The sequence below is a fragment of the Cynocephalus volans genome, chromosome 15 (genome assembly GCF_027409185.1).
Source record: "Cynocephalus volans isolate mCynVol1 chromosome 15, mCynVol1.pri, whole genome shotgun sequence".
Classification (NCBI taxonomy): Eukaryota; Metazoa; Chordata; class Mammalia; order Dermoptera; family Cynocephalidae; genus Cynocephalus; species Cynocephalus volans.
Window position 1 is genome coordinate 49,520,885 of NC_084474.1, and position 22,317 is coordinate 49,543,201.

Consider the following 22,317-nt stretch of genomic DNA (forward strand, 5'->3'; position numbering starts at 1 on the left):
GCCTTCTTCATCCCTCTGAAGTCACACTAAAAAGAGGTGAGTGACCGAAATATAAAAAAATGAACAAAAGTACAAACTCTGTCTTTGACAAAACAAGGAGACATTTATATACGAAAATAAAAAGAGAATAGTGAAGCAGTGACATGCTTAGGAATACAGAGAAGGTGAAAGCTAAGTGCACAAAAAGGGATTCTAATAAGAAACAAGAGCAAGTTCATTCACACCAAAGAATCTTGCTAAGGCACCTCAGAAGGAAGTAGTTTAGACTGGAGCTTATTAGAACAGCATTGGTAAATAGAACCCAGGTGTCCACCGTTTGACCAGTTGACTTTTCTTTTTTTTCTCAAATAGAATGTTTATTCTCTGAAGAAAGTAAACCAAAGAAACATAGACCAGGGGACTGTGGAAGGCAGGATATGGTAACAAATCAAAATGCAAAGTCTGGATATTGGATGGTAAGACCTCAGTCCCCTTTTCCTGACAACCCCCAGAACACCAGCTGCCAGTCACCCTTCTCACATCCCAGCCCAAGGAGGATATTATTGAAAGATTCACCTACAGAAAGACTTGAATGACCCCAGAGAAAAAAACCACAAACAGGCAGTCCCCAAATAAAAAAGCCAGCCTGTTGCATGATTACCCAATAATGGCCACCAGTCAGCAGTGTTCAATTAACGTTTTTCTACCACACTTTTTTTTCAAAGAAAAAACAACTTTATTTGGACTAGTGATTGTGTTTGAAAACAATATTTACTGTAGTATTCCACAGGTTTTTTCTTTTTTTTTTTAAGCATATATCCAGCTAAGATAATTAAAAGGAAAGCGATAAGAAATATAGTTGAAGTCACAATAAAATACATTTTCTTTTATTGACATAGAACATATACTTAAATTTTAAATGTTGGCTTTTTAAGAAAAAATTCTCCTGGTAAATAATATGCATAACCATTGCCCCAAAATGTATATACAGCTGTTTTCCCCCAAATATTTATATACACAGTAGTCCACTTAAGACCAGCCCTGTTATAACCTACGGAATACAATGTGCTCTTAATTTATAAATGGGCTGCCTCAGTATATCAAATATGTAGGCATGTCCATTATACATACAAAGTAAAAAAATACAAAATGGAGAGATGGAGGGGAAAAGTATCCTTCCCTATAAGAAAGGAAGTCATTATAATTAGTGAGACCATGTAAAATGTCCGAAGAATTTCAGTTTGGGCAAATAATTTTCAGAAAAATATCAAAGCTATGAAGAGTACTACATTGCCATTCTAATTATGTTTTTTCTTTTTTTGGCAGCTGTTTGATATGGGATCCAAACCCTTGACCTTTGTTTTATCAACACTATGCTCTAACCAACTGAGCTACCCAGCCAGCCCCACTTCCATTTTAATAATTTAGTTGAGGTTTCTATTTAAACATTCAGTGAAAATGTTGTGGAATTCTAATATGTAGCAAGGAAGACTTCTGGGGGTCTGTTAAAAACAAACAAAAAGTCTCTCATTTTTAGCAGGTTAGTAATAACCCCTTAATCGTGTGTACAGAGAATCAAATTCCTGACTCACTAGCATTTGAATGTTTGATGGAAGATTCCAATGGACAGGATCTGAATTCCTCCTAGATCTTAGAGGGAATGGGGCAGAATGTTATGGCAATGTAGGGATCAGCCCCAAAAGTGGCCAGCCCAACCTTAATTATCAATGTTAAAAAAACACACCAAACATTTTTATAGCATTCTTTTTGCTGTATTTTCTTTATTTCAAGTCACAGGTCTATTTGGAGAGTCGTGCAGCAAGTGGCTTATAAATAAAACCAGTGTCTATGAGTAGTGTCATCACATTGAGATAGAATTGCTGGAATCCTTAGTAAAAAGTTCACATCTTGGGAATCCATGAGTTGGTATTACTTATGGGATACCTGAGATATACCTTGCTCCAATTAAGATGACCATGCTACTCACTATAAAAAAGCCCAAGGGCAGACTACAGAAGATACTAGGGTCACCACTTTCTGGAGACTGAGATGTAACCCAACCCATTGACTTCATCACAGCTTTCTTCCATGTAGAATAACGAATTTCACTTTCCTCTGCGTTGATCTGAGGTTCGAAGCGCTCCACGGTGACAGCTGACAAGTCTTCAGGCTCAAGACTCCACACGCAGACCCCTTCTGCAGCACCAGCTGCCATCGCAGCGCCCAGTGCAGTTGTTTCCGGCATGGAGGTCTTCACTACTGGAATATACAGAATGTCTGCTTGTAGCTGCATAAGAATTTTGTTGTTGGTCATTCCTCCATCTACCTGCAAATGACTGAGTGGAATTCCACAATCACGATTCATGGCTTCCAAAATCTCTCGGGTTTGGAAACAAACAGCTTCTAATGCAGCGAAAGCAACGTGGCATTTATTGGTGAACTGAGTGAGTCCACAGATTATCCCTCTTGCACTGGGCTCCCAATAAGGTGCATATAGCCCTGAAAATGCTGGGACGAAGTAGCAGCCATAAGAAGTACCTACTTCTTTGGCAAGTTTTTCAATTTCCTCTGAGGTCTTTATAATTCCAAGATTGTCTCTTAGCCAGTGAACAACAGCACCAGCTATAGCTACAGAACCTTCCAACGCATAATAGACTGGTTTGTCTCTGCCAAGTTTGTAAGCCACTGTTGTTAGAAGGCCATGTTCAGAAAATACACACTTATGGCCTGTATTACACAGTAGAAAACATCCTGTTCCATACGTGTTTTTGGCTTGTCCATCCTGGAAACACATTTGTCCCACCAATGCAGCAGACTGGTCTCCCAAACACCCAGATATTGGCACACCTTCCAAGGCCCCAGTTTTCATTAGGCCATAGATCTCAGAAGAACTCCGAACATTTGGAAGAATTCCCATAGGAATCTCAAAAAATTCACAGAGTTCTTTATCCCATTCCAAAGAATGAATATTGAAAAGCATCGTCCTGCTTGCATTTGTTACATCCGTACAGTGGACACCTCCATTGACTCCTCCTGTCAAACTCCAAATAAGCCATGAATCAATGGTCCCAAAAAGAGCTCTATTTTCTTCAACAGCCTTTTGAACTTTTCTCACATTGTCAAGGAGCCAACGAAGTTTCACTGCACTGAAGTAAGTGCTAAGCGGAAGGCCTGTCTTGGACTTGACAAAGTTATTGTTTCCTGGAATTCGTTTACTAAGAGTCTCAACGGTAGACTGGGTTCTCAGATCAAGCCACACCACTGCACTGTAGAGAGGCTCTCCGGTTAACTTGTCCCAGACTACAGTGGTTTCCCTCTGGTTGCTCACACCAATAGCTTTTATGTTGGAAATATCAATATCGAGCAGTCCAAGTTTCTCACACGTTTTCTCTATACACTCATAGACAGACAGCAGAATTTCCTTAGGGTCTTGTTCCACCCATCCTTCTCTTGGAAACTTCTGTTTTATTTCTACTTGATGATGACTAAGTAGTTCAGCTGTTTTTGAATTGAAAACCAAAAAGCGCGTCGAGCTGGTTCCCTGGTCCACTGCCCCCACCAGTGGCCCCAAAACTGCTTTCTTCGTGGCTGCCATGAAACGGGCTTCAGATCTGCGGCGATCGCGGCCGGTTTCCCGGGTGACAGCGGTGGGCGGGGGAGGGGCTGACGGAAAGTCTGGAGGGCCAGGCAGCGCGCGCCCGCTCAACACATCACCACACTCTTAATAAAACAAAGCAATAGAAGAAACAGAAAACAACTTTAAGAAAATAATTAATATCCTCAAATAAGAGATAGCATTCACAAGAATAGAATGCAATTTTAAAAAGAAGAACAATCAAGAATAAGAAAAATATCTTAGGGCTGTCCAGTTAGTTCAGTTGGTTAGAGCACGGTGTTAAAAACACCAAAGTCAAAAGTTTGGATCCCCTACTGGCCAACAACCAAAAAAATAAAAAAGAAAGAAAGAAAAATATCTTCGAAATTTACCATGATAGTTGGAAGATAATAAGAGTTGTCAGGAGAAACACTAAAAAGTGATGACCAATATGAGAGAAAAAATAAAAGAATTAGAGAATCAATTCATGACGTTCAATATTTGACAGAAATTCCAAAGAAAACAAAGGAAATTGTTTTAATAGAAATGAAGAGAATATTTCCCAGACATAGAGTTTTCAGATTAAAAGGACCTACTAAAAAGTTCCTGGCTCAATGAATCAATGACTCATATCAAAGCACATTAGGATTATAACTCGAAGTATGAGGAATGAAGAAAAGTTGCTAAAGTTTTCATGAAGAAAAAACAGGCTTGTTCAAAGGGATGGAAATCTGAAAAGCATCAGACTTCTTAAAAGTAACTCTAAAAGCAAGAAGAAATGTAAAGCAATGCCTTCAGAATTCTAAAAGAATACTATTTCAATTTAGAATTTTATAACCAGGCAAGTTGTCAGTGCTACGGTAGAATAAAGACCGTTTCAGATATGCAAAAAAATTAAAAAGATTTCTCTCCCATCTTCTCTTTCTTAGAAAACTACTGCAGGATGTGCTCCAGAAAAACGTGAAACTAGCAAAATGTGAAGATCTAACACAGGAGAGAAGAAAAAGGAATTTATAGGTGATGGCTAAAGAACAGTTATGTAGCAAGACTGGAGAACAACCAGTTTAAATTGTAGCAGGAGAGCAGAGGACTCAGAAAGAAGACAAAGAAAATACAAAAGAACTTAGAGCCTAATAGGGAAACTACTGAAAAGCTACTGAAGGGTATATGACTTTGAGACAGCTACAAAGAACAAAGCAGATGGGAGGAGGGTGTAAAAAGCAATTAACAGCTGACAGGGGGCCGGGGAGCAGTTATTCAATAAAGGAAATGTAATCATGGTAAACCATCCAGCTTAGCAATGAACAACAATTTAGTTGCAATAACATAAATATTAAATTAAATCTTAATTTAACCAAAAGTTATAACATAACTGGAAAGACAGAAGGTGAAGGGAGGACATAAGAGCACTAAATTCTCATGAACCATAAGTCATTGGATAATGTAAAAAATGGACTAGAGAAGTGATGTCAGCAAGATGATGGAGTAGGAAGCTCCAGCTCCTCTTTTCCCATGGAAACATTAAATAACGACTGGGAACTGACTAAAATAACTTTACCAAGCAAGCTCTGGAAACCAGTCAAAGATCCACAGCAACCAAGCTAACACCCAATTAGGAAAAAGCCACATTTTAAAAAGTAGGAAATTTCATACTATTTTTACTTGTCCTTGTTCCACCCCTTCCTCCTCTGTGCTGCAAGTTTTGGGGGATGCTTTGGGATGTGGCAGCTCAGTCCCCAGTTCTCTTCTGTGAACTGGAGACAGCAGAATAGACTGAATTTGCAACATTCTAGCCTGTCTACAGGGTGCCTGAGGGTCTCTGTGACACCTAATTTGGATTCAAAGGACCAAAAGTGGCTGAGATCTCAGGCTAAGGGAAGCTGCAAAAGTAGCAGGCATGGTTTGTGAAAACCACAGACTTCTGGGGTAAGAAATTACTAATTGAGAACAGCTAATGTCCCAAGAAGACGACTCTTACAGAGATAAAGATATTTAAAAGCAACCATATATACAAAGGAATTGGCACATGCCCAGAAAAGGCCTAAGAAAACCTTAGACCCTCATTCTGGGCTGATTAATTTTATGGCTAGTGAAATAATTATTAGCATTAGAAATTTTTTAAGTAAGGCAACTTATAAGTTATTTTCTCAGTTATTTATGTTAGCAAGGTAAAGACAATCCAATAATAATTTATATTTGTGTTCTTGTATTAGTTACCATTTGCTATATAAAAAACCACCCCAAATTTCAGTAGCTTAAAACAACCATTTATGTTATATTTAGCTCACAGTTCTGTACGTTGGCAACTTGGGCTGGGCTCAGGTAGGAGGTTCCTCTGCTGGTCTTGGCTGAGCTAACAACCATCTTGAAGTCAGATGCCAGGGGTCTGGCTCATCCAGTTGGGGCCTCAGCTGGGAAGGTTTATCTCTGTTCCACAAGGTCTATCACCCTCTAGCAGACTTATTTACATGGTAGAAGAAAGGTTCCAGGGACCACAAGGGAGGACAAGCCCTACTGCACAAGATTTTTTAGCCTCCTCTTATGCCACATTTGCCACATTTGCCAACATCCCATGAGCCAATGCAAGTCACATGGCTGAGTCAGAGTGAGAGATAACTGAAGTTACCCAGCAAAGAAACATGGAAGATGGCTGAAAACATGGAGGATACAGGGACGGGGAGAACAGAAGATCACTTTAGCAGTTTACCACAATTCCTATACTCATATTTCAATATGGGCACATATTATATTCTCGGGAATAATTGTAAAAAGGCGATGAAACCAAAATGAGATGAACTTACACAAGGGCTGCTGAAAAAATAGCTAGCTTGCTCATTTTTTTCCTTCCTTTTTCTATTCTATTATGGGAATGAACAGCATTACCTAAACATGGTTTTCTGATACAATTTTTAGTGGACAGAAGGAAATTGTGCTCTATAATATTTTCCCCAAACAAGTTCTTACATAGCTAAATGTAGATTGATGGAATAGATGACGGTCTTGGACAATCCCCTTTTAGAGGTATAGAGTACTACCCCCCCACAAACACAAGTACATACCATTTTGAAACAAGATTATTTTTATGGCCACCAGGCTACGCCCAAGCAGTTGAAATATGTAGACAAGGCTGCCATGTATGGCAGAGAGCAAGCTGCACCCAGTGCAAGTTCCATAAAATCCAGTATGAACTCTCCTCACCAAGAGATGAAGCCTAGGCACGAACATAACAACCAGGAGGGGAGAGGTATCCTTTTTAAAAATTCCATAAAAGGGCTACTCACTAGCCAAGTCAGGAGTTCTCAGACATGCCTCCATCCAGTTCTAATTTATTTTGGTATGCATGAAAGTACTGTATGTGCTAACAAGAGTTCTGCCTATAGACCTAAAATATAACTATGTGGTTCAAATTAATGATAACATAGTAGTTTAAGTGTAGACAGTAATACTATGCCTGAAATCAAACGCTGTAAATAACTTTTAGCTACTTTTTTGGGGGGGGGAGATCCAAACCTTTGACCTTGGTGTCATAACACTGTGCTCTAATCAACTGAGCTAATTGGCCAGCTACATATTTTTAAAGGTTTAGGAGGATGTTTGTGCATGGACAGCCCAGCCGTAGAAAACCTGGCCTTGGCACCCAATTGGTCATATTAAAAAAAGGGACCACTACTCAACAACAACAAAAAATCAAATTAAAACACGAGCAAAGGACATTTCTCCAAAGAAAATACATAAATATACTCATAAAATGGTCAATAAGCATATGGAAAGATGCTCAATATCACTAGTCATTAGGGAAATGTAAGTCAAAACTACAATAAGATACTACCTCACCCCTATTAGGATGGCTAATATAAAAAAAAAAAAAAAAAAAACAGAAAAAAACAATGTTAGCAAGGGCATGGAGAAATTGGAACCTTTGTGCACTGTGGTGGGAATGAAAATGGTGCAGTCGCTATAAAAAAACAGTATGGCAGTACCTCAAAAAAGTTAAAAAAATAGAATTACCATATGATCCAACAATTCCACTTCTGAGAATATACCCAAAAGAACTTAAAGCAGGGTCTTGAAAATATATTTGTACATCCATGTTCATAGCAGCATTATTCACAATAGCCAAAAGGTGGAGGCAACCCAAGTGTCCATCAATGGATAAATAAACAAAATATGTTATATACATACAATTAAATATAATATTACTTAGACTTAGAAAGGAAGAAAATTCTGACACACACTACAACACAGATGAACCTGGAGGACACTATGCTAAGTGAGATAAGCCAGTCACAAAAAGACAAATACTATATGATTCCACTTATATGATGTATCTAGGGTAGTCAGATCCACAGACAGAAAACAGAAGGGTGGTTGCCAGGGGCTAGGGGAGGGGATAATGGGGAGTTAGGGTTTAATGGATATAGTGTTTTAGTTTTGTTTGCAAGGTGAAGAGTTCTGGAGATTGGATGCACAATAATGTTAATGTACTTAACACTAGTGAATTGTACTAAAAAATGGTTAAGATGGTAAATCTATGTTATGTGTATTTTACCACAATTGTCAAAAAAAGAAAGGGCCATATCTTCAGATAATGTGAAGCAACAGAACAAAGACCCACCCAGTCTTTGCCACTAATCAAAGTGCCGCACTTTCTTTAATGGGACAAGGCAGAATCCAGTTTTCCTAGGAACTGACAAGCAGTCAAAATAACTCCATCTCAACCCCTACCCCCAAATATTATTTTAATTTTTTTATCATTGTAATATATTTTTCTTTATCATTCCTTTCTTCCTTCCTCCAACAAGAGGGAATTTACCTCTACAACATGTTCAAGAATAAATTATCATACCTGTGTTCAAACCTTATATCACTTCCTCTAAAAATCTGTTCACTCATTTTCTTTTGTCCAACAACCACCACCTATCCCTCCCTCAAATAAGAGGGGGAAAAAAGATACAGTAAAAAAAAAAAAAAAAAAAAAAAAAAAAAAGGTACAGTTAGAAATCTAAATAAAAGTTTACTCTTAAATTCAACCTGGGTCACAATCTTCATAGCCAGGCATAGGAACTCGTAACAGCTAAGAGCAGAGGGTAAGAACTAGAGGAAATTACAGGCTCTGCAGGTAGTTTGGTATGACTGGACCACATGATGAGTGTGAAAGAGTAGTGAGAGATGAGGCTGGAAGAAAAGGCCATATCAAGGCCATATCATGAAGTCTTGACCAATGTGCTAGAGTTCAGAAATTTCTGGAAGACAACTGGGAGTCTTTGAATGATTTTTTAAGGAAATGACTGGTATGTTCACATTCATATTTCAGAAATATAATTTAGGACAATGTTGAGTATGTAATGGGGTTAAAAGTAAGAGAGAAGTAGTTCCTAAGAGACCATCATAACCCAAATCAGTAATTATAAGAATCAAAGCAAAAATCTTAGTACCAGAAAGAAAGGAATAGATTCCGAGATTAAGAAATAAAATCAACAGAATTTACTGACTTAACAATGCTGAGTAAGTAAAGAAAAAAAGTGACTCTTGAATAACTTCCAGCTTTCTTGCTTGTATAATGGTACCATTCATCAAGCCAAGGAATAATGGGAAAAGATCAGAATTGCAATGGCGAAATGATAAAGCTGGTTTTGGACATGTGAAACTTGAAGCCCTACAGGACATCAAGATAGCTTTAGATGCCCATTAAACAGTTAGAAATAAAGATATGGAAATTAAAAGAGAGGACTGGACTAGAGATATAAATTTGCAATCAATAATACATGGGTGATCACCCAGAAAGGGTGTTGAGAGTGAGAAGGTTAAAGAGAAAACTCTAAGGAGTATTAGCATTTAAGGGACAGTAAAAGAAAGGATTTTGAAGGAGACTGAAATACAAGTTGTGTTATATACAGAAAGACATCACCAGGTTTTTTAAAAAATATACTTACACTTATTTTTTCTTAAATAAAAACTTAAATATGTTTACAAGACACTGGGAGCTGACTATACCCCAAGGAAGAAAACAACTTATTTTTAATGTTTTCTTGTCTTAAAAAGGGAGGGGAGAAATAAGCACACAGTACAAGCTAAAATTCCATGAGCACTTACAAGCAGTTTATTAAATTGATCTCTTACTTTTCAGTAGGACGAAGTTTGTGGATAACTGCTAAGAGCTTTGAGAGCACCTGTAGTTTTCCTGACTCCTTCTCAGTAAACAGGTGAGGGTTGTAATCAGCAGGGAACACATTTAACAAGCCCTTGTATAGACTCCTTTCTTCATTTTCATCACAAGTTGAGCTACATTCTTTTTCCTATTCAAAATGATGATTGTTAACACTGACTCATAATTGCTTTTTTAATTGGGAGAAAAAGTGCTAACATTACAGAGAAAAAAATAATAAGGATTAAAGCTATTGGAAACATCCAATCTGTTAATTTAAATCTTTATAGGTCACGATTTGATCATTTCTTTAAAAACTAACATGCATTTTACTGAGTTAATTATGGAGCAGTTCTAATGCAGCCTCCTAATACCTGTTACCCTCACCCTGCAAGTGCCGTATTATTTCCCAGATGTACCTATGGGCGGTGGAGGGCAGAGAAAAGAAAGGAGGGGAAATAAGGACAAACTGATAGAAAATCTGCCCTCTCCAAAACCTTGACATTTCCCATCACTGATACTTCTTTTTCTCTTTTACTCTCTCTCCTTTCCTCCCTATTACTTTTCTCTCCTGATTTGTGGGCTTCATAACACCTCCTAGGTGATATTCAAAGACAAGCACAATTTAAAAAATAAAAGAGAGAGAAACTTTTAACATAGGGGGAAAAAATTTTTTTTTAAAAAAGCACAATACTTTATTTACTTAATCTGATTTATCAGTTTCTTCTGTAAGAAGGAACAATTTCACAAATAAGTTAACAAAGAAATTTATTCTTAAACAATACTTTGTTTATTTTACCACATTTTTAGATTAATTTTATGGCAAGGTAATTATCAGTACCTCTGAAATTCCCTCTCCAAAACTGGCTAGCTGACATGTGAACACATAACTAGAGATTAGAGCTATTAATGACTATCTTAGTCCATTTTGTGCTGCTGCTATAACAGATAATAAAACTGGGTAATTTATAAGGAAAAGAGGCTTATTTGGCTTACGATTCTGAGACAGCGGCATCTGGCACAGAATTCAAGTTGCTTCAACTCACAGTGGAAAGTGGCAGGCAGCCGGCGGGTACAAGCAGATCACACGGTGAGAGGAAGCAAGAGAGAGAGAGGAGGTGCTGGGGTCTTTTAAACAACCAGTTCTTGTGGTAACTAACAGAGTGAGAACAAATTACTCCCCCACCTAGAGAGAGCACTAATCCATTCATGAAGGATCCACTTCCATGACTCAAACAGCTTCCAGCACTGCCACATTGAGGATCAGATTTCCACATGAGTTTTGGCAGGGACAACATGTCCAAACTCTATCAATGACTGTATCACTTTTTAGGTTAAATTCCTAGAATTGGCAGGTCTTCTCACACTTACCCACATTTACCAGATGTATCGCTGTTTTTGAAACTTTGTTCAACCTACACCCCCTGCCTAGAATGCTTTCTCATTTTCTGCCCAATTATTTCAATCCTACAAATACTTGAAGACCCAATGCAAATTCCACTTGATTATTCATAGCCTGTGTTTTTTAGCATTGAGTCTTAACCTTTATGGTTACACAGTACACTTCAGTTTTGTCCTTATTTAATTGAGCAGTTAACTATATACTTTTTAAATACTTCCCTAATGTTTTCAAGGGTGTTGTATTCCATCGTTAATAATACTAGAAACACCTTAAGGGTAATGAATCTTGTAAAGTAAAGAAGCTGGGCAGAAAGCACTAATTTTAATTTGGCATATTGCCCAAATATAGCAATATTTAGGTAATGTTACTTGATTAAAAATACTTGGAACCCTAAGATACTGATATCACAGGGACATATGAGTGGAAAGAGATAGTTGCTGGCTGTTTCGGGTTGCGTTTGCTAAAACGACTACAACTTGGAGAGGTCATCAATGGGTCACAGACCCAGGGTCTGAGCCACAGACCCAGGGTCTAGTCCACAGCTTTTCATGTTCAGAAACATGGATATGCTTAAACTCTAGTGAAATAATTCATAGCTAACCAAATTAAGCGATTGAATAAGTCAGAATGACTATGTATTGACCTACAAATGAGAACTGCCCATTTAAACCAATTGGTCTATGCATTCTGTCCTATGAAAGAAGGTCCACAGGGGAAGAAAATCATTAGCAGAAGGTTATATGGTGTGTATTAAATCAGAATACAAAGGAGACGGGTGACCTTAATACACAAGTTCTTAACTAGGAACACATCACCAGAACCACTTGGGAAAGCTTTTAAAATCTTCATGTCTGGGTCCTAGTATCATAAATTCTAAATCAGCCCACGTGCTGAGGCCTGGACAAGTATAGTTTTAAAAGTTTCCCAAAACATTATAATACGTATTGCTAATTAATAAGCAACTAATGGATAATAAATATCCTTATGCTATGACAGCCTGATGCATCACCTCCATCATAGAGATTTACCAGTCTTCTCATATCAGCTAATTAGGACACTTCCTCCTCTGACTCCACGTAACCCAACGCCCTTTGGTTGTGAGTTATGATATTATTATTGATTACATTTCATTTCATTCACATTTTCTGAAGAGACTTATCACCTTGATTAAACTTGGGAAACAACCTCGTTTCAATAAGAACACATTCATAAACCATTGATTAAAGGTTACTTATACATGTAGAAGGCTCATTTCAGCCCTTTTATAATGATTCTTATTTTTGCTATGATGTTAGAAGAAAGGCTTTCTTGAATAAGTCCCAGATTGTAAATTATGCACCCTATTTGAAGCTTGTAGCATCGTATGCCTATTACTAGTGGCCATGTGGCAACAATGGAGAAACACTCAGAGCCCCCTGCTGCTTTCTTCAAGAATGTGCAAGGATATTCTAAATTAACTGGTACATTCTAGGCCATCAAAAAGTCTTCATTTTAAGAAAGAACTTTTGGCATCTATTTTTGCTAGGCGTCATGCCAGAAGGGTTTGATTTTTATCATTGTATATAGAATGATTCTTTAAAAGTTGCTTAATAAATTATTATAATCCTGCCTACCGCAGAGTTACACAAACTTGACTTCTATGACAAGCTAAGTAAATATAATCCATTGTAGGATAAACTTGAAGAATTCTGGTAGAATACTTCATTTGCTAAGAACATAATTAATTACTTCAAGCATAACATAGCACCTACAGTTTTTGGTCTCAGGGGTTATTTTTCAGTAAATTATGGTTTTACTGTTTAAAGAAAAAAATAAAGAATAAAATTGTTCAGGGAGTGCTGTAGATTGGCTGAATTGTGTCCCCCCCAACTTCATATATTAGAAGCTTAATTCCCACTGTCACTGTTGAGGGTGGGAAATCCTATTATGGTAATTGAAAGGTGGGGGCCTTGAAGAGTTGATTAGATTGTAGGACCATGCCATAGTGAATGGAATAATAATGGTGGTCGAGGCGTGGTTCTGAGGGCTTTAAAAGGAGAGTGCATGAGGAGGTTAGTCTCTCTCTGCTCCACTATTTTCACAATGTGATACTCTGCCATCACTATCGCCACCACCAAGGCTCTCACCAGATGTGTTCCCTGGACTTTGGACTTCCGAGCCTCAGAAAGTGTAAGCAATAAATTTAATTTTCTTTATAAATTACTCAGTTCTGTGTATTTTGTTATAAGCAACAGAAACGGACTAATACAGGGTGAGTTGGGAATAACAGGGTATTAATAGTTATTGTATAACTTCTATAGCCAGCCATTCTGCTAGGTTCTTTCCATAATTTCTTTTCAAATTGTTACAACATTACTAGGAAGTTATTAATTGTCTCTGCTTCTCAGATAAGAAAATTAAGGCTCACAAATATAACTTAACCATGGTTAAACTTGCCCGTAGCTAAAGAATTAGTAAGTAGTAGAGTGAGTACTGACACACAGATCTCACTACAAAATAGAAAACTCTTATTATATTCCAAACTGCCTTATGTTCAATAAATATCCAAATAGCTCAACTATGTAGTCATTACAAATCATACTTGAAGAAGCTATTTAATTTAGAAATATTTTACACTTACTGAAAAAAACACTAGATTAAAAGTGAGCATAGCATCGTTAAAATTAAATTTCTCTAGAATAAGATTTTATATGCATATCTCTGAGCCCTCATTTCCTCACCAAAAAATGGGGATTGTAACAATAGTACTATTCCATAGAGTTTTGTAAAGAATAAATAAAATAACACTAGAAAAGCACTTAATGTTTGGTACATGGAGTGCTTAATACCTATTAGTTAATATTATTAGTAGTAATACCAAAATATGATTTTCTCTAGCTGGAGAGCTTAAGATAATTTTTATTTTCTTCTTTGTGATTTTCTGAATTTCCCAAATTTCATGTAACAATCATGTATCACTCTTATAATGAGAAAAAAAAAAATTTTTAATAGTAAATTTCATATTTGTTAGCACCAAACAACTAAAACTGATGGATTATATTAACATAAAATAGGAAGAAAGACCGTGACAAAGTATTAGAAAAGGTACCAAAGGCCATGGGGCACAAACACTAGAAGGCAGTGCCTCAAACCCATCTTATCCCTAGTTCAGCTCTAGGAATGTGGATATGCTCTGAAGAACAAGTAGAAGGCTGGATAAGCTCTGGTGGAACCATACTGAAGAGGCTGCAGAACTTTTTGAAAACCTGCAAATGCAACCCCAGGGATTGGCCCAATCTGCCCTCTTAGATTCACATACCATAGAACTCTCATCTCATTTCCCTGACAGTTTCACATACTACTTACCTTTATAGAGTTGAACAAAAGGCAGGGGTGATTGCACAGTTTTTTAAGAGCTCCTATACATATTAAATGAGGACTATTCTCCAACAATCCTTGAAGACAGAACCTGACAGCCTGAGAATTCAACAGCTTTCGATAAAGCTCAATCTGTAGTGATCCTGGTCGGCAAAAGACTACATTCTCTATTTTAGGTGGAAGATATTTATTTATGACTTCCTGGGTTCTTCTAAGGATAAAGAGCCCGGTGAGGCAAGTAAGTTCAGCTGCTCTTCTCTCTCCTAACTCCTTTTCTTCCTACGGAAAAATAACAGACTTAAATAAAAGTGTTATATACAAAAATACTTGCAGTTGTATATCGACAAAATAAAATTTTAAAAAAGTAAAAATAAAAATAAAAGTAATAAAAAGAGTCCTATTTAATATTATATCTACGTACAAAAAAAAAAATGAATATTAAAAATCTTATAATGGGGCCGGCCTCGTGGCTCACGCGGGAGAGTACAGTGCTGATAGCACCAAGGCCGCGGGTTTGGATCCTGTATAGCGATGGCCGGTGCCCTCACTGGCTGAGCGCGGTGCAAACGACACCCAAGCCAAGGGTTGCGATCTCCTTACCGGTCAAAAAAAAATCTTATAATGATAAAGCACTTACTAATTGTTTCCCATTAGATTTTTTTAACAGAAGAAATGAAATACAAATATGGGAACAGAAAAACCAACCATGATCTCTTTAAGCGTTGAGCATGATCATTCAATTGGGCAAAGCCACAGTCTCCTGGATCCTTCTTTGTTTGACTACTGGCACCATGAAGAACCATCAGAAATCAAAAATTTACAAACTAAATTATTCCGAAATAAGCTTTTATGTGATGACTGCAATGGTGCATACTCTTAAAATCAACAGCAAAGAACTGACACAGCAAATTCTTGAAAGCAAGTATTTTAACAAGTTATTTATTGACCTTAAAATAAAGCCTACAAGAAATTACTGGCACAGGATACTGCTGATTCTTTCAAAATCATTACACATTGTTCATTAAATAACAGTACACTTTCAAGCCAAAACACAGTATGAATAAGTTATATGTTTAATTTCTTTATATAGAATCTTCTGAGTGTATACAGAACTTCGTAGTGAAGCTTAAAATAAATCCCATATGTATACATTTGTTCCTATATAAGTCATAGAAAATTTCCCTTACATTTTAAAAACTATTTTTAATCTTTATTACAAAATAAATTCACTAAAAGGTCAGAAAATAGTTATGCAAAAACAAGAAAATTAAAACCAATTTTAACTAACCAGAAACAACCACTGTTGTCAAGACTTACACGTATATCTTTCCAGTCTTTTTTCTTTGCATGCATATGCAAATATATTTAATGTTTTATTTTTATTTGAAACAAAAACAGGATCTCAAACTATAAAGTTCTATTCAAACAAGGAACCAATCAGTTTGGCTCATAATAGTTTTCCCCAGCATCCAGCACTTAGACTTTGGTCTACTTAAGGTGTTTAATATGTAAGTACTGGATAAATAAATGAGTGCAATCTTATTTCTAAACATTATGTCATGAACATTTTCCATGCTACTAAATATTCACATAAACCATTATTTTGTATAATTCCTGGTTCATGAAAAATGCTCAGTAAATACTTGAAAACAAATTACCATTATTTTATTGATTCTGAGATATACATTTTTTCACACTTTAATTTCTCTGAAATAGAAATTTCTCTGAAATAGAAATTAAAGTGTGAAAAAATGTATATCTTGGAATCAATAAGATATGGTAATTTATCAGTTATTAATGTAACAACTAATTACATTATTGTCATCAATTACAATCAATTACTTCTTACAGTTATAACTGATAGCACATTTTCTTTAGATATACATAAAATAATGACATATCCTATAACTGACAGCACCATATTCAATGAAACATAATATCTATATAACATGTAGACCATAATTCAACCATTTGCCTAACTTTAGAAATATTTGTTTGTTTCCTTTATTTTGTTTTCAAAATTTTTACCTTCATAGCTAAGTCTTTAAATAAATCTATTATTTCTTTATAATAAATTCCTTAAAGTAGTATAGCCAGGCTACAAGATATACACCATTTTAAGGCTTTTGATACACATTGCCAAACTTTCCTCAAGTTGTGCTAATTTACATTCCAACCAGCAAAAGATGGTACTCATATCTACACTTGCTATTACTATGTAAATCCAACCAACTAAAACACCAATAGAAAAGTACAAAAGTTACTTCATGGTTATTTTAGTTTACTGTTTTCGATACCAGTAAGGATGAACATTTTTAAATGTTTACTGTCATTTATAATTCTTTGTGAAGTGCCTATTTATGAATTTTAGACAGGTTTTCTAAAATAAGGAATTCCTTATTTTCTTATTTTCTAAAATAAGGAATGGAATGCAGGAAAAGATGAAGGACTGTGGAGAAAAAGAGAATTCATTGTATTAATTTAATTTTCTGAATTAAAATGATACCTAAGCTTTGAATGATTTTCCTGAACATATTGGGTTTTTTTAAACTTATTTTTTATTTTTTAAATTATACCTCAGAAGCAGAAGGTTCTCTCGATATAATGATGGGTTCTTCATATATTTTCCTATAAGATGACAAAGAGCCTAATATCCCCGGATTTACAAAATTAATTAACGTAAAAAATTCTTGCAGATCATTCTGAACTGGAGTACCTAAAGAGAGATAAAAGTGATGAGAAGATCAAGTTTGTGTTTTACAATCACAAGTGTTTATAGAACTTTGTACTCTCTTCCCTAAGAGGTATAAATACAAGCAAATTCCCTAAAACTGAGAAAATGCAGCCAAATCAAGTTTAAATAAAATTAATAATCACATAAATTTTAAAATCTGGTTTTAACTCTGTAATAAATTCCTATGTAGGACAGCATAATGGCTCTGGAGTTTGAGTGCTTAGGTTCAAATCCTACCTGTATCACTTACCCCATGAGTAATCCCAAGCAAGTTACATAAACTAATTTATTATTTGTAAAATGGTGATAAGGTTGCAAGGATCAAAGAGGTCGATCCATATAATATGCTTAGAACAGTGCATAGAGCACAATAATGTTCCATAACTTTAGCAATTTTAATATTGTGATAACTGTGTGACTCTGGACAAATTGTTTAAGCTCTTTAAGTTAAACTCAGTACTTTTTTTCATTTATAAAAGTACAAAGATAATAATTTCCTGGTGGAATTACAATGAAAAATAGAGACAATGCAAGTGAAGTGCCCAACACAGTGCCTGACACTCAGTAAATACTCATTAAATGGCACCTATTATGATTACCTTTCAAAGTTATTGGGTCAAATTGGGATCTTCACTGTCCTAAGGGTTGACACAGATTGTAATGGATTGATATATCCTGCATATGTTACATACTCAATAACTTTTGACTAACTAATTCTCAAAGAAACATTAGCATTTTTCAATAAGTATAAATAGTGTCAAAAAAAAACATATAAACTTGCATAGTCTGACTGTATAATTTCAGACAGCTTTCAAATAACAGACCAGGAAAAGTTGTCCAACGATATAAATAATAGAATGCAATAAAATAAAAATGCACTTATTTCATTAACATAGACAACATGAATTTTATAAAGTCAGGGAGTTTAATGATCACTCCCCTAAAAACTTAATGTGTCCACCCCAAGTTGCACCAGTGCTTGCTAATTTTTTTCTTTTTATTTAACACATCCAATCAGTTCTAAATTTTTAGACACATCAACAAAAGAGTTAGAGAAATATATTTACGTTGGTATGTATTTTGTCGAGGCTTTAAAGAATATACATGATGATGGAGGCCTCAATTACAGATAGATCTACCATATGACCCAGCTATTCCACTACTGGGAATATACCCAGATGAATGGAAATCATCATGCTGAAGGGATACCTGTACTCTAATGTTTATTGCAGCACCATTTACAATAGCCAAGAGTTGGAACCAGTCCAAATGTCCATCATCAGATGAGTGGATAAGGAAACTGTGGCATATCTACACAAAGGAATTCTACTGTACTATAAAAAAAAATGAAATACTACCATTCGCAACAACATGGATGAACTCACAGAATATTATATTAAGTGAAACAAGTCAGGCACAGAAAGAGAAATAACACATGTTCTCACTTATTTGTGGGAGCTAAGAATAAATAAATAAACAAACACACAAACAAAGGCAGCGGGGAAGAAGGCACAACAATCACAACAATTTCTTGAGCTTTTTAAGACAAGTGAACAGATATGATGTAGGAGGGAGAAGAGAGAGAGGAAGCGGGGAAGAGGAACAGGTAAAGGGTCATGAAAATCAACTACAATGTATATTGAGAAGTTAAAATTAAAAATAAATAAAAATTAAAAATAAAAAAAGAATATACATGGTGATGAAAAGTATAGATAGGGAGAATGGAAAGGCAAGAAGGAAAGAGGGAAAAGAAGATATAAGGATCACTGCAGTTGGCTTCCAGACATTCATCCAATCCCAAATGATTAATGCAAGCCAGTCCTGGTAATTCTGTCCTTTTTGCCAATGATAGATGTAGTAAAGAGTTTGTGTATTAAACCACGCACATGTAGCATATAAATATAAAAATAACTGACTGGAACACTTACCAAGTGTCAGGTAGTCTTCCAAGAAATTTACATGGATTAACTCCTTTGACCCTAACAACAACACTATCAAGTAGTTGTAATGTATTATTATCCCTATTTCACAGATAAGAAAATTGAGGTACAAAGAAGTTAAATAACTTGCCCAAAGTAGCACAGCTGTAAATGTTAGACTCAGGAACCAAGCACAGGCTGTCCAGCCCCTCTCCTATAGTCTCTACTATGATACCATTGTGTTTATTCCACAAAAACATCAAAATCTGGACTGCAGAAAATTACATAGTGATTTGAAGATTCAGAATCTTACCAAGACTCAATTAACACAGGTTTTTAGTATGAATTCCATCTAACACCACCAGTTCTTTGGATGTCAAGCATCATATTACAAGTCTTATGTGTTCGCTAGGCAAAAATTTCATCATATCTTCTCCAAAGTGAATACTGACCAGTTAGAATTATTCTTTTCTCACAAGAGAGGCTAATGAGGGCTGTAGTTGTCTTAATAGCACTGTTCTTTAAACGATGTCCCTCATCACAAATTAAAAGATTAAATTTTATATTCTTAATTTGATCCAAGGAACGAAGTAACATTTCATAACTGATGATAAGAACAGAATAAAATGTAGATTTGATAAATTCTTCAACTTTGTGGTCCTGAGAAAAAAAGATAATATTTAACAAATCATGAGCAGAAACTGTGTGAAATAAAATTTAAGCAGCATATTCCTGACAGTCACTTATCAAGTATTAGGATATGTTAACTCTGTCTGTCTCAGTCAGCTCAGGTTGCCATAACAAAATACCATATACTGGGTGGCTTAAAAAACAGACATTTATTTCTCATACTTCTAAAGGCTGGAAAATCTAAGATCAAGATGCCAGCATGGTCGGGTTCTGGTGAGGGCCCTCTTTCTGGCTTACAGAGGGATGCCTTCTTGATGTACCCTCATCATGTAGAAAGGAAGCTCTGGTTTCTCTTCCTCTTCTTACAAAAGCACTAGGCCCATCATGGGGCTCCACCTTCATGACCTCATCTAAATCTAATTTCCTTCCAAAGGCACTCTCTTTTAATACCATTATATTGAGAGTTAAGTCTTCAACATATGAATTTTGGGGGGACGCAAACAGTTAGTCCATAACAATTCAAAACCAAAATGTATCCAAGACTCCACTTCTGTGCAAAGGAGTTGAGGAATTACATACACTTGAAAAACTGTAATGCGAAGAGTAAAAACTGAACTATTGATTTAAAAAGTTGGAAATTTAAAAAATGACTAAGGCTAAACTTTTAAAAGTCTCTTACCTGATCAACAGTAAATATCTTGATCCTTTCACTTCCTAGCCATTTTTGAAATTCTTTCCTCCAATTATTCACCAAGCTTCCAGGTGTGACAATAAGTGTCTTCTTTATTACTGCCTTGCCTCCATAAGGTCCCTGACACTGTAGGGTCCAGATGAGCGAAATGCATTGCAATGTTTTCCCTAAACCCATTTCATCAGCAAGAATAGCTCCACATCTGCCATTCATTCTGTGACAAATAATTGTATTTCCTTTAATCACAACAGAAAAATACTTATGTCCCTAAAATCATCAAGAACCAGAAACTGATATTTGTAATTATGACACTGAAGGCTCTTCTAGTACTTCATTCAGCTGATTTACTACACATCTTTTTTGTCTTTGATAATTATATCCATTATATATTGCCACCTAACTTACCAAAGCATAAATCTGAAATGAGAGGGTTGAATCTAAATCATCTGTTACATATTTAGAGATTAGAAATGAATCCCAATTTTATATCTACATTTGTATAATTTAACTATAACTGTGTTTCTCATCACTAACAGTTGAGCAATTTTTACCAGTTTCAGTATTAGATATCAAAACGGCTTAAAATATATTGTGACTTTAATCAGTAAGACATACTGAGCTGTATTTATGATTCTCTGGCAGTAAATGAAGTCTTCAACCAAAGCAGCTCCTGGCATTGTAAAAAATAAAAAAAGAAACACCAAATACTTAACCTAACACACATAACTTGCATCTATTATCATATAGATCTACTAAGTGACTGCAATTTAAAATTAAATATTATTAGGAATATTATTAATAAAACCATAAATTTTTATACAACTTTATATTTTTTAAGCCCTTAGAAATACGTGATATATATGTATTTTTTTTAAAGTTACAAAGTCCAAGGGAATTAAGGATATTACCAAAAATATAAGCATAATTTGTTGGCTAATTGTATTTCTTACTAGTAGAAATAAGAACCAATGAGCAATTTTATATGTTTTCCATTTCAAGGTATAGAGAAAAAAATTACAAACATGAATTACAGCCACTATTACTGTTTTAGATCAACAATTTGCCAACACAAGATTAAATGTCAGACAAATGAGATAATAGTAAAAAGCAGAGAGAAAACACAAATCCATCTTTTCATGGTGTAAGAAAGTGAGTAGAATGGCCTCACTGAGAAGATGAGCAGAATTTTAAAGGGTAAATAGGAATTTAGTATGTTAACTGGGAAGTTCAATATAGCTGAACTTGAACTGTATTCCAAGCAGGGAAATACAAAAATATGAAGCTGGCAAGGTAGGTAGAAAACTAAAGATGAAGATACCTATCTTTGAGAGCTTAGACTGTACCTTGTAGATCAGCATCTCCCAAATATCAGTCTTTCATGACTATCACAATTTTTTGCCATATATATGATACTATATGTTATTACTTATTATTTTTCTTCAAATCAACTCATTTTTTAAATCAAATTTATTTGAAAATAAAACTTTCTGAGCATGATTTATCTGTGAAAAAACTTTAATGTGCTATTTTTTTTAATAATTCATTAACTAAATATACTACTATTGAAATTAAAAAACAAGTCTTGCCCATTTACCACCTCAAAATGGTCCCGCAAACCTCCTGCAGAGTGAGCATCACAAATAGGGAAACACTGCTCTAAGTTCTGAGATTCTCTGAATAATTTTAAGTAAGGGAATGCCATGTTCAGAATTGTTTTTCAGAAAACTCAAGGCGGTGGCTATAAGTAGATAGATTTGAGTAGCATCAGAAGCACATACATAAGCTAGGAGCCGTTGTCCAACAACATTAGTTACTAGAGCCACTGCAGTGGGATGCCAGAAAAGATTAGAAATCAAATAATATTT

General features: G+C 35.5%; 2 protein-coding genes across 2 annotated transcripts in view; both read right to left on the reverse strand.

Moving 5' to 3' along the window:
- The window catches only part of RAD54B (RAD54 homolog B), an 89,011-nt gene that overhangs the window by 7,291 nt on the left and 59,403 nt on the right, over window positions 1-22,317 (reverse strand). Inside the window, exons 6-10 of the mRNA XM_063080002.1 lie at window positions 20,441-20,666; window positions 19,584-19,791; window positions 17,055-17,194; window positions 14,467-14,757; window positions 9,695-9,870 (exon numbers count right to left, since the gene is read on the reverse strand). Coding sequence (XP_062936072.1) covers window positions 9,695-9,870; window positions 14,467-14,757; window positions 17,055-17,194; window positions 19,584-19,791; window positions 20,441-20,666 — 1,041 coding nt within the window. The remainder of the gene's footprint in view (window positions 1-9,694; window positions 9,871-14,466; window positions 14,758-17,054; window positions 17,195-19,583; window positions 19,792-20,440; window positions 20,667-22,317) is intronic.
- LOC134364102 (glycerol kinase-like) lies at window positions 1,913-3,574 on the reverse strand. The gene has a single exon (XM_063080028.1). It carries the CDS (start codon window positions 3,572-3,574, stop codon window positions 1,913-1,915), a length of 1,662 nt encoding a protein of 553 aa, XP_062936098.1.